Source organism: Nematolebias whitei, chromosome 11 (genome assembly GCF_014905685.2).
Source record: "Nematolebias whitei isolate Nwh7 chromosome 11, NemWhi1, whole genome shotgun sequence".
Lineage (NCBI taxonomy): Eukaryota > Metazoa > Chordata > Actinopteri > Cyprinodontiformes > Rivulidae > Nematolebias > Nematolebias whitei.
Genome location: NC_056508.1, coordinates 35429168 through 35441417, shown reverse-complemented (window position 1 = coordinate 35441417; position 12250 = coordinate 35429168). Strand labels below are relative to the sequence as shown.

The 12250-nt window shown below is 39.3% G+C and overlaps 1 protein-coding gene across 1 annotated transcript; it reads left to right on the top strand.

Moving 5' to 3' along the window:
* Positions 1–850: 850 nt before the first annotated feature.
* On the top strand, positions 851–9403 carry LOC119417057 (large neutral amino acids transporter small subunit 1). Its single transcript, XM_037684262.1, has 11 exons — positions 851–1259; positions 1681–2202; positions 2305–2430; positions 4180–4285; positions 4378–4422; positions 5752–5875; positions 5962–6065; positions 6184–6280; positions 7282–7431; positions 8458–8632; positions 8804–9403. The coding sequence occupies exons 1-11, from the start codon at positions 1181–1183 to the stop codon at positions 8878–8880; spliced, it is 1605 nt and encodes a 534-aa protein (XP_037540190.1). The 5' UTR covers positions 851–1180; the 3' UTR covers positions 8881–9403.
* The last annotated feature ends 2847 nt before the right edge of the window (positions 9404–12250 follow it).

Genomic DNA, 12250 nt, shown 5'->3' with positions numbered 1-12250 from the left:
TCTATCTATCTATCTATCTATCTATCTATCTATCTATCTATCTATCTTACATCTACATACAAAACACACAAAACAAAGCACTAGTTTTAATCATAACCTTTAATTTAACCATTAAGCATACCTGCAGTTACCTTCGTACAGGTGAACATGTGGTACTTCCTGTTTATCACTGTTGTATCCAGCTGCACATGAGGTCGGCCGCAGGGCTTTATCATCTTTTACATTTTTCCAGACTCAGTTTAGGTTTTGGAGATGGACTATATATATATATATATATATATATATATAAATCGCCACTGTTGAAAATATCAGATTTTTCATTTACAAGCAGTTCTTCTTTGGACATGGTCTTTGTTGACCTACTGTAATTTCAGTCACTTCGGCGGTTTCTGTAGGGTAAAAATAATGCATGTTAGTTGGCAGCCATTTACAAATTTTGCTTGAATTTTTTTAATGTATTTATTTATTTAGGGACACATCATCAATATAAAAAAAATAGGCAGGATTTTTTTTCCCTTTTTGATTATAGTAGATTAGTACATTTAATGTTGTTCAATACAGCAGAAAAATCAAGTTTCAACCAAAGTATATGCATGATGATGCAGAGAACTAACAAGCAGTGTTGTGATTTTTCTGCAGTGTGTACTAAACTAAACATGGTACCTGCATGTTTGTCTCAGAACAAACTGAGTTGATACCACTAGAGGGCGCAACATCCCTGCAGCATCCATCCCTCACACACATCCCTTACACAACAGGATTAGAAGCACACATAAAGATTATGAGTCACGTGTCTGTCCCTCCAAATGCTCCCTTCTCCTAACCTACTTCCCTCTTTGAGATATCCCATAATTCCACAGGAGTGGGCGTAGGCTCACGCAGCAGCAGCATCACAAAGGTTCAGCTCCTCCCTGCTGTGTGCTGGGAGGCAGAGAGGATCAGGGTCAGATGAATTCCAGTCAGGGTGACAGTGGCAGTGTGTGTAAATGAGGAGAGGAGTGTGTGTGTGTGAAACAGGAAAACTCGGGGAGGGTGGTGTGTGTGTGTGAGCTGTGTGCGAATGACAGGGAGAGGCAGACAGTAAATCCAGACAGGAGTGGACATTAGAAGAAGAGGGAGGGGAGGCAAGAAGAGGTAAAAAAAAAGGACAATTTGAAGGAACGCAGAGTGAAAAGAGAAGATGGCTGAGCCGGAACTGAAACTGAGAAGCAGCCGGGAGAGTGTCGCTAAGGATGAGGTGAGCCAGGAGAAGATGGAGGGTAAGTACAGAGCACGCTCACGCTCCTGAAAACACCACATGGTGCAGAGCTGCATTATGTGCGCTCTCATGCAACAGCAGAGTTAATGAAGTGTGCGGTGAATTCAGATGTGTGACGCTAACAGGTGACGTCCAGGTGTCGGTGGATGGAACTGAAAATGAACCGTATCAACATGTGCAGACAGACAGAAGAAGAGTTGGAACACGGTGTAATTCTTGTAAAACTTATTAATAAAAAGATCTGATTCCACATATGTTTCCACATATGACTCATGCACAGTTTTTGTGTAACAGCAAACAACATGTGCATTCTTTTTAAGTGTGTAGTTTAAATCAGATGATGTTTTCACGACCTCAGCAGGTAACTCTTTACTGCCAGCACAGTCTCATCTTGTCTCATCACCTCCCTCTGTCCTATTTAGAACTAAACCACAACCATGATATTGTTGAGCAGCAAACGTCGCCATCAGCCCCCATGGTCCCTGCCCCCTCTGCCATGAGCCCCACCAGCACTCTACCAGCCAAGGGTGAAAAGATCCAGCTCAAACGCAGCATCACCCTCTTCAACGGTGTCGGAATGATCATCGGCACCATCATTGGCTCGGGGATCTTCGTCACCCCGACGGGTGTGGTGAAGGAGACCGGCTCCGCTGGCCTCTCGCTGATCGTCTGGTCCGCCTGCGGAGTGGTGTCCACCATGGGGGCCTTGTGCTACGCTGAGCTGGGCACCACCATCGCCAAATCTGGAGGAGACTACACTTACATCCTGGAGGTGTACGGGGAACTAGCTGCCTTTTTAAAGCTGTGGGTGGAGATGCTGATCATTCGGCCGTCGTCGCAGTACGTGGTGTCGCTGGTGTTCGCCACCTACCTTCTGAAACCGCTGTACCCGAGCTGCGCCGTGCCAGACAGCGCGGCCAAGCTCATCGCCTGCCTGTGTCTTAGTGAGTAGACGGGGTTGCCATACAGAGCCGCTCCAGCAAAGTATTTTCAGTTAAAACAGCAGCAGGTGATCACTCTGAAATCTAACATCCTGTTTCTCGCAGCGTCCCTGACGTTTGTAAACTGCATCAGTGTGAGGGCAGCCACCAAGGTGCAGGACTTGTTCACAGCGTCCAAGTTGATAGCTCTGATCATCATCATCTTCTTTGGCTTCGTCCAGATTTCCACAGGTAAACGCCGAACACTCAGACCGAGAGTGCCACACGGTCAAAGATCTGAACAGTTCATTCAGTTTGTCACTGTTTGACTCTCGTGCTGCATCTCCTCAAAGATAGCTCTTTAATCCAGATTGATCACATACCAACAAATCCCAGTGGGGCCAAATCCAACAAGGATCGCTGGGACCCTAAAACAACTCCAGTCTCAAATATTTCATGGCAGATCATGCAAGCACAATTTTATAATTCTTTACATCACCATAAATGTTGCATTACGCTGTTATTTACATGGGGTTCCATTAAAATTAGCGGCAAACTTGGGGCACATCTGGCAGAGTTTTCACAATGTTTCTACTGGAATAACCGTGAATGCAAAAAAAGGAAACCTGACAGAGAAATAAAGGTTTATAAAATAACATGAAACTCTGTAAAACCTTTGAGATTAGATTGTTTTAGGGTGATGGAAATATTTTTTTTCGTCTTGGGGTACTTCTTGTAGGCATCTCACAATATTGCTCAGAATAACTGAGCGATACAAAATCTATGGCAGTGTGAAGGTTTACAAAGTAAGAATTAAACTCTTTTCCTGCAAACTGAGGTCCCAAAGTCCTAAACTATCCCTTTAATGCTTTCAGGGTCAGTAAAACCATAAAACCATTTATTTTATTTTTATTAGGAATAATTTTTAGCTTTCACCACTGCAGTTTTTATATATTATATCAACATAATGGCTACTATCACAATGTTTCTGTCTCCTTTATTCATTTAGTTACAAATACAGTACAGAGGGGCGATTTGGTTTGGCTGTAATGATCAGCCAAATGTTAATGAATGTTAACGAGGCTAATGAAGCAGGCTACTCTCCTTTCAGTTCGTTAGTGCAGTAGCTGAGTCTGAACACAAGGCCTGTCTGTCTGCAGCCGTGCGCTGGAGTTAAAGTGTGCATCCACGTGCATGTGCATCTTTGTGAATGTACACCGAGGCCGAACACTGCGGCGCATTATTTCTTTCATACAGGCCTCGTCTGCAGTGTTTATCCAAGAAAACAACTTGGAGCATAGGCCTGTTTAATAAAAATGGCACACCATGCATGTGCTCTGACTTGAATAAATCAGTGCTGTTTGCAGCAATTAATAATAATAGAAAACAAAATATCAGACATAGTCATCCCATTAAAAGTGATAACAGTATGGGAAGACAGTGTGTCCCTCTACATCTGCTCTTTTCTCTCCTCTTGCAAAGCCACACCCGCCACCATTGTGCCCTCATGCCGCGTTTCCATAGTAACGAGGTGGCAAAGCTTGGGGGCTGTCGTCACACTTTTCTCATTGAGAGCATGCGCGCAGGAGGACAGAGTGAGGAAATTATGTGTTTAATAAGATTTTAGAGACGGGAAAGTCAATATTCAGGTGGAAGGAGGAAATTCTGTGCAGACGGGGCTCACATGCTGGATTTCTACACTGATGATCAAATAAATTTCCTGTTTGAAGTGTAGAAATTAATCGATTAAAGCCTACGCATCAAACTTCTGCTTCTGCTCACATTTAAATGTCAGCTGGACTTGAGTTGTTGACGGTTTTGCACATCAGAGGCCATGCTTGGGACATGAAAATATCAGGAGACTTAAAGGGCAAGCAGCACCAGACTGGGTGCAATAAATAAGAACGAGCCAGAAATATATATTTGACAAATTCTTGCTGCATAACTCTCACATGAGCTGTTTTTGTTTCAGCTGTTTTTATTCCCTCTGTGAATGTGCAGGTGACGTGCCGTATTTGACACCTGAGAAAGCGTTCGAAGGCAGTAAAGTGGGAGTCGACAACATTGTCTTGGCGTTGTACAGTGGTCTCTTTGCGTTCGGTGGCTGGTGAGGCATGTCTTGGTTATTCTGATGTTACGGAGCATTTTATGTTAAACGCTTTTTACAGTCTTTGGAACATTCTTCTTGTTTTCCTTCAGGAATTACCTGAACTACGTTACAGAGGAGATGATCAACCCAGAGAGGTGACGTAAAAGTGATGAAGGTTGATTTAAGGATTGTGCAGACTCTCCTGTAAATATCAGTCCTACAGCATGAATGCCTGCTCATCTACCATCAAATAATTGCATGGAGATTAACCATAATAATTTAAAACATATTTGCACTTCTAGTTATGGTTTGGAATGATGAAATCTGGCATGACTGAAAACACAGACTAAACATAAAGCAGTGAATTCATGTTTTATGTTGAACTGCATGAAATTCCAAATACTTGAAGGATTTTTCTGTGAAATGCATACTGAGTGATGACAATGGAACAGTTGTTAAAGCGAATAGAAGCAGAATATGAGCTAAAAGCTGAAAAAAGCTAAATGTGAGCTAAAAGCTAAAAGGAGAAACAAAACACTAGCTAACAGCAGCAAAAGCAAGCTAACAACTAAAATTAGCAGAATGCTAGCAAAACTAGCAAACAAAACTAGAAGAAGCTTTTACAGAGTTGTTAAAGATAAAAGAAGCAGAATATGAGCTAGAAGCTAAAAGTGTCAAAAGGCTACCTACAAACTAAGAGTACCACAAAGGTAACTAAAGTATCTAAAGGTAGATAAAAGCATCAAAAGGATACATAGAAGCTAAAAGTATCAAAGGGTTAGCTAAGTTAAGACTTACAGAAGTAACTAATAGCTTAAAGTAGTGAAAGATAACTTTAAGTAACAAAATAAGTAACTAAATGCTAAAGTAGCAAAAGGACTGCTAAGAAATAGTTGTAACAAAAAGCTAAAAGTAGTAATACACTAGCTAAAATAAAAAAAGACTAGCTAAAATCTAAAAATAGCTAATCTGCAAAAAATAAAACATAGTTAGAAGCTAAAACTAGCAGAAGGCTAACAACAAATTAAAAGTAGCAGAGCAGTAGCTAAAAGCAGCAAAAAGCCAGATAAAGGTTGAAAAAGTCTAGCTAAAACAGCTAGAAGCTAAACGTAGCATTGGAAGACTTCAAGTTTGCTGAAGCAGATTACAGCTCATTGTGTTTTGATGAGTGAAATATTTGTAAACGAAATTAAATATTATGATAAAGCTTAAAGTTAAATATAAAAAACATAAGTTAGAGCATACATCTCCTGAATGAGCACATTTCTTTAATATACGTATGTATGAATGGTTAAAATAACACAAAGTATGAAGGAGTACTTAGATTGCAAAATGAAAACAAGACAACAAATGTATGAAAATTAAATCAGTGTTCACATAGTTATTGCTATAAGATCAAAGTTTACTATGACATAGAAATGACAGTGCTGCGATGCTGTTTTAATTCTAATTTTCAGAGTGTTTATCTCTCTTTCCACTCACAGGAACTTGCCCTTGTCCATCATCATATCGATGCCTATAGTGACGGTGGTGTACGTTCTGACCAACCTGGCTTATTTCACCACCATCTCTCCTCAGGTCATGATTGAGTCTGAGGCTGTTGCTGTGGTGAGCACAAGTTCAGAGAATAATAATCCTAACCTTTTTATTATGAAAGTTGTTTGATTTTCTCAGACGTCTCCCATATTTTGCAGAGTTTTGGGGAGTACCATCTTGGAGTGATGGCCTGGTTGATTCCTGTCTTTGTGGGGCTATCCTGTTTTGGAGCCGTCAACGGATCTCTTTTCACTTCAGCACGGTGAGAGGAGCACAACGTTCATATCATTTCGTGCTGGGTTCTGAAACATGAGGCTGTTGTTGGGGAGTGAATATCACAGTTAAATATTTTGGTGAAAAATAATTTCTTCTTCATTTAGATTGTTCTATGCAGGAGCCCGAGAAGGTCAGCTCCCTGCTGCTCTGGGGCTGGTCCACACAGACCTGTTCACACCTGTACCATCCCTGATCTTCACAGTAAGGCTCCTCTGCTTTTACACTGATCTGATGAAGACAGTTTCTTCATATCGCCCGCTGCCGAAAGGCTTTTGCTCGTGTCTCTGTGTTTTGGGCAGGGGCGATTTTAGGGGTACTTAGCCCCAGTGCGGACAATGGCTCTTGGCTTAAACAACGTGGTGGCCAATGGTGTCAGAAGCATTCATAATGTGTGTGGGGCACACCCTGGTGGGACTGTCTGGGGGTCCTCCCCCAGAAAATTTTGAATAAAGTAGATGCCATTTCCTGCATTCTGGTGTATTTTAACAGGATTTTAAACATCTACATTTACCTACATAAGTAAACACTTGATTCAGTAACTATTTTAGAGAGCACGGCACAACAAGAAGTAGCGCTAAGCTAGTGGCGTGCAATACAGACATGCTAGCTAAGATGCTACAGACATAGCACTCTGCTTGACATTACACAACCTAATAAACGCTTTGTACAAAATCAGTTTAGTGTTAACTGATCATAACAAATAAAGACTAAGCTTATACAACCAGAAGTTACAACATATATCTACACACAAAACAAAGCACAACTAGTGTTGATCATAACCTTTAATTTAACCATTAACCATACATGCAGTTACCTTCATACAGGTGAGCATGTGGTACTTCCTGTTTATCATTGTTGTATTCAGCTGCTCATGATGTCATCTTTTACAATTTTCCAGTCTCTGTTTAGGTTTTGGAAATGGAATAAACTGTCTTCCAGCCACTAAAGCAGGACTATTCAACTAAACTGCTCACAATTGGATGTAACAGCTAAACACACATGTAGCTATGTTCAAGAAATACTAGAACTTTATTTATTTATATTGTATTTTCATTATTGTGTCAAGTTACTCCAAAAACTCAAGAGTACAAGTAAAGGTAGTGATTTAAGTGTCTTTCAGTTAACACATGTCAACTTAAAAAACAGCATACATGTATGTATTTGTGTCAAAAACTAAATCCAGTTTTGTTTTCTTTTATTAGTGTTTGCTGTCCATGATGTATTCCATCTCCCAGGACATCTTCTCTGTCATCAACCTGTTCAGTTTTTTCACCTGGCTGTGTGTCGGTATGGCCATCGCTGGCTTGGTTTGGCTGCGCATCACCAAGCCAGACCTCAGAAGACCTATAAAGGTAAAGTCTTGAACTTAACTTCCTGACTACCAGGAAAATAGATATTGTCCATGTCCATTATTGTATTATTCATGAGGAAGAGAAAGGTACCAAAGCACACCTCTTCACATTTGGTATTATTGAAAAGCCTTATAGCAAATGGAGTTACACAGTAGTACGTTGTGGGTGGGAGATATTCAGGTTTACAAATGTCCTCCAAGGAGGACAAATTTGAACTGCAGGTAGTCACCGGTGGGTTAACGTTTGTAAAACTGGTCTTTCTTTTGTTTTAGAGTGTGACGCTCACTAAATGGTGACCTGACTCTACCTGAATCTCAGAAATTTTCATTGTTTCCTTGAAACTGTCATCATGTCTACAGGTTACATTAAAAATCCACTATTTCCATTTAAGAAAACAAACAAACAAAAAAAAAAAACGAAAGCACTATTGTATCACTGCTCTTGTTAGGAAGTGGAGCCACACTGTTTCTGTGAGAGGAGGGAGTACTGTTTGATTGAGTCCACAGTTCTTTGTCTCCCTTTCATCGTGGGAATATTACCTGGTTCAACTTTCATCTCTCCTTTGTCTCGGAGTGTTTTCAGCCCACTTGTTCTTAAAGACAAACTACGAACAAAGGATGAACAGATCACTTATTTATATGTAAATCATGGATAAAACAAAAACTTTCAGCTTGTTAGTGTCTAGAATCAGAGTTTCTGTAAGGACAAAGGGAATCATTTTATCCATTTGTGATGCTGAGCTATTTTCAAAATCTGTGCTTTTGTAAAACAATAAATGTGTTAAAACGTGTCAATAATCTGCTGTATTAGGTTGCTATAGCTTAGATTTTCTGGTAACAGAGATTGGATTAATTTAGGGTATTTAACTTTGCATGAATAGAAAGTATTTAAACATAAAATGAAAGAAAAGTCTCAAAACTCTATTTAACATTGGCCATTTTATTGAAACTAGCTGACAACAGTTTTGTTCTTTAGCTGTGGTTCACATTTGAACAAACAGCCAGTGCTTCCATTTTTCTTCTGCAGGTGTATCTTTTTATCCCCATAACGTTTGTGTTGGGCTGCGTCTTCATGATTGTCGTGTCGTTTTGGGCCGCTCCGTTTGAGTGTCTGGTCGGCAGCAGCATTATACTCACGGGCATTCCTGCGTATCTGCTGGGCTACAAGTGGAAAAAGCCCCATATGGTCCAGAAGATGCTGGGTGAGTGAAGAGCTGGGTCTGTTTGCTCAGACAAGGCTTAAACGTCATGTCAGCCTGTTACATTTTATTAGTTCTTAATAGCTACTGGTGCGAAGGCTTGATCTGTCGATGCAACATTTATTTTACTTTATCAACATAAATCAGCTTATAAGATGAGTTGTTTCTTCTCAGAAATCTTCACAATGTTCTGTCAGAAGATCTTCATGTCTGTTCCTGAGGAGAAGGAGCCAAACAAGGCGGCCGAGTAACACCGTGATCCCGTTTGTGGCATTTCTTCAATGTTTACATTCATTTCTTTGCAGTTCAGCTACAATATTTTTCTTTTGTCGTTTTCTTCCTGAAACGAGTTGGCAGTCGTTCCTCTTTGAACGCTGGTTTTACAATAGAGCGTCTTTTACTGTAAACTGGAAATGGGCGCACAATTATTTATAAACTACAAACACAAAATGCGTTTGCACATGTTGCTGTCCACTGACCAGCAGGTTTGTTTTTTTACAAATTTGAACGAGCAGTTCAATGAGAAAAGAAAAGACAGTCTAGAAAGTCTTTACTTTTTATAGAACTAACAATAAAAGTACACATTTAGTTTACAGTTCTTTCAAATGTGAACGTTAGCACCCTGCGAGGAATGACCCAATTCTGAAAAAGTTGTTTAAAATGTAAATAAAAACAGAATGCAATGATTAGAGCAGAGTTTTGTTGCCCGTTTCCACATTTCATAGATTCAATTCAGTTCAGTTTATTTATAAAGCGCCAAGTCCCAACAGAAGTCATCGCAGGGCACTGAACAGAAACATTCACATACATCATAAATGCCATTTAGTAAAGTTATTTATCTAAGGAAGGAAGGAAGCCAGCATATACGTTGAGTCTTCATTTCATCACAAGTCTCCCATCATGAGCTAGCACAAAGGTAACAGTGGAAAGGAAAAACTCCCTCATGAGGAAGAAACCTCCAGAAGATCCAGGCTCAGGACAAGCAGCCATCTGCTTCGACTGGCTGGGTTTGAGAGGAACAGGAAGAAGAAACAGACACAGAATGGCAGGTCAAGAATGGAGGTGAGCAGGTCCTCACTAAGAGGAAAGATAAAGAAAAAAAACACATGTTAAGATAAACAATTACAAATGAAAATTATACATTTGTATTCATTAGTAACTATTCATTTGATGAAGTGAGGTCAGTTTGTCATCCAGTAGTCTAAGCCTATAGCAGCATAAATAAGGGATAGCTCAGGAAGCTCAAGTTGACCCTAACTATAGAATTTATCAAAAAGGAAAGACTTGAGACTAGTTTTAAAAGTGGACAAGGTGTCATCCACCCGAACAGAAACTGGTTTCACAAGAGAGGAGCCTGATAACTGAAAGATCTTCCTCCCATTCTCCTTTTGGAAACTCTAGGAACCACAAGTAAACCTTCAGTCTGAGAGTGAAGTGCTCTGTTGGGAATGTGATACTTTGTTAGGAATTAGATGTGTTGCTGCCATCAAATTCAAATTTTCCCTAAAATTGTGAATTTCCTAGTTTATGCATACACTGTGTTTATTATTTTCCATTGTATATGCAATATGGGCTTATGCATCACATTCTGTTTTTATTTTTAAACATCCTTTTTTAGAATTAGAGGTTATAAACCAAGGGTGTATCTGCACTTACTAATGTAATCATACATGGCCTGATAGTGTATAAAAGTCAGTGTTTGAATAAGAAAGTATAACACTAGTATAGCTGCTGACTTCATTATACCTCGCTAACATCAGTGTTTATTAAATCAAAAAGCTTTTTTAAAAATCCTTTCTAGTGAAAGCACTCATCTTGGAGCACAGTTTAAAGTAAGATAAAACAGTGTTTGCAACGTCTTCTTTAGATGTGCTACAGTCAAGCAGGTCCACCATTTTATTGTAACGTTTTTTTTTTTTGTTCGGTATGTTTTGAAACATTGATGGAAACCAAAATGTCCGACTTAAAGACCTGCTTGCACCCATCACTGTAGTGGTTGTACTAGTGTTTGTAGTGAAAGTATTTGTTGTCTGTGCCAGCCTTGTCAGTGCTGATATTTTATATTTTTTAAAGTCACTCTCAGACCAAAAAGAATGTTGAATGTTTCGAGTCGCAGGCCCCCAAACCTTAAATAAAGTAGTCCCTGAGAAAATGAAACTTCTGATCTGCTGGCGTGTGTGTTGCCGTCCCCCTGTTTTTGCTGAAAGAAGTCAGCTGGGAAAAAGCAAACTCTGAACCTGAATACCGCATTTTTCGGACTATAAGGCGCACTGGATTATAAGGTGCATTAAGCAAAACTAAAACATTTTGACAGATTTTTGAGCACCGTGTACCACATAAAATTGGATGAGGTCAGTAAGCACAACCAGAATTAATACATAAGGCACACTGGAGTATAAGGCTCACTGTTGATTTTTGAGAAAATTAAAGCATTTTAAGTGCACCTTATAGGCTGAAAAATATGGTAGTGAAACATGATGGGTGAACACATGATCCCGTGAAGTACGTGCTGCTTCTCATGTTTTTACAAAGTTCAGAAAATTGCTTAAACAGCAAAATGAATGAAGCCTATTTAAAAATATATACTTCAATCTTTATTATTTACTCTTGTAGCAACATTTATCTTGTTACAAAAGATTAAATACATATTTTTAAACTTTTAAAGCACCTTTGACGTAAACTTACGAGAAAGCACCTTTTTAATCGATGAATTGCCACTAAAGCACCTAACCTAGCTTTATAAATAAATAAATACATAAATAAAACTGGGAAACAACTTTAATTTTCTGAGATTTTGTGATGAATTCCTTCTGATGAGACATAAGCACACCAATAAACAGCACAATTATTGAGGACAGATGTATGTTTACTGATTGTAGTAAATCTGAATAAATAGGAAACAGCGTTTATCTTAAACACAGACTCAAATAAAGACAAATGCTTATTGCAGGTCTCATTGTGCACAAATACTGTATCTGTGTAAGTACAGACTATAAGTGTATGTATGAATAAATCAAGAAAAAAAGATTTTTCCAGGTGAAATGTGACAAAAACAAAAGACTTGTATTTTATTCCCCAAACAGAATATCTAATAACTGTTGTATCTCAGTGACCATGGCAGGTACATGTAACAATAAAAAAGTATTTTCTTCAAAGTTTGATTGTTTGTATTTTGTGAAACAGACTAACACCAGAGAAGATTAAATAAAATATTACATAACTACTGAACAAATGCAGAGCCCAAACATATTAGTCTCGGTTAACAAAAGGCCCGACGCTGCCACCCTGCAGATAACAGTTTCAAACAGAACAAGCAATCCAAAAACACAAGATAGCTTTGATCCAAATGAGGATATCACAAGGCCAATTTTCTCCAAACGCAGTCTAGCAGCTTTTATCTCCTGAGCCATCGAGTGTTTGGGTAGTGATGTGTATGAAAAGCTCATCTCCTTTCTTGTTTGTCTTGAGTTGTTTGTTGGCTGTCGGACAATGATGCCACAGAAACCTGGACTGTTGGGGGAGATCATATCTGTTTGAGGAGGAAATGAAAGCCTCTGATGGCTGCTGATGGAAGACGAATCAAAGCTGCAGGACACAATATTAGTGATGGGAGATTGGCCA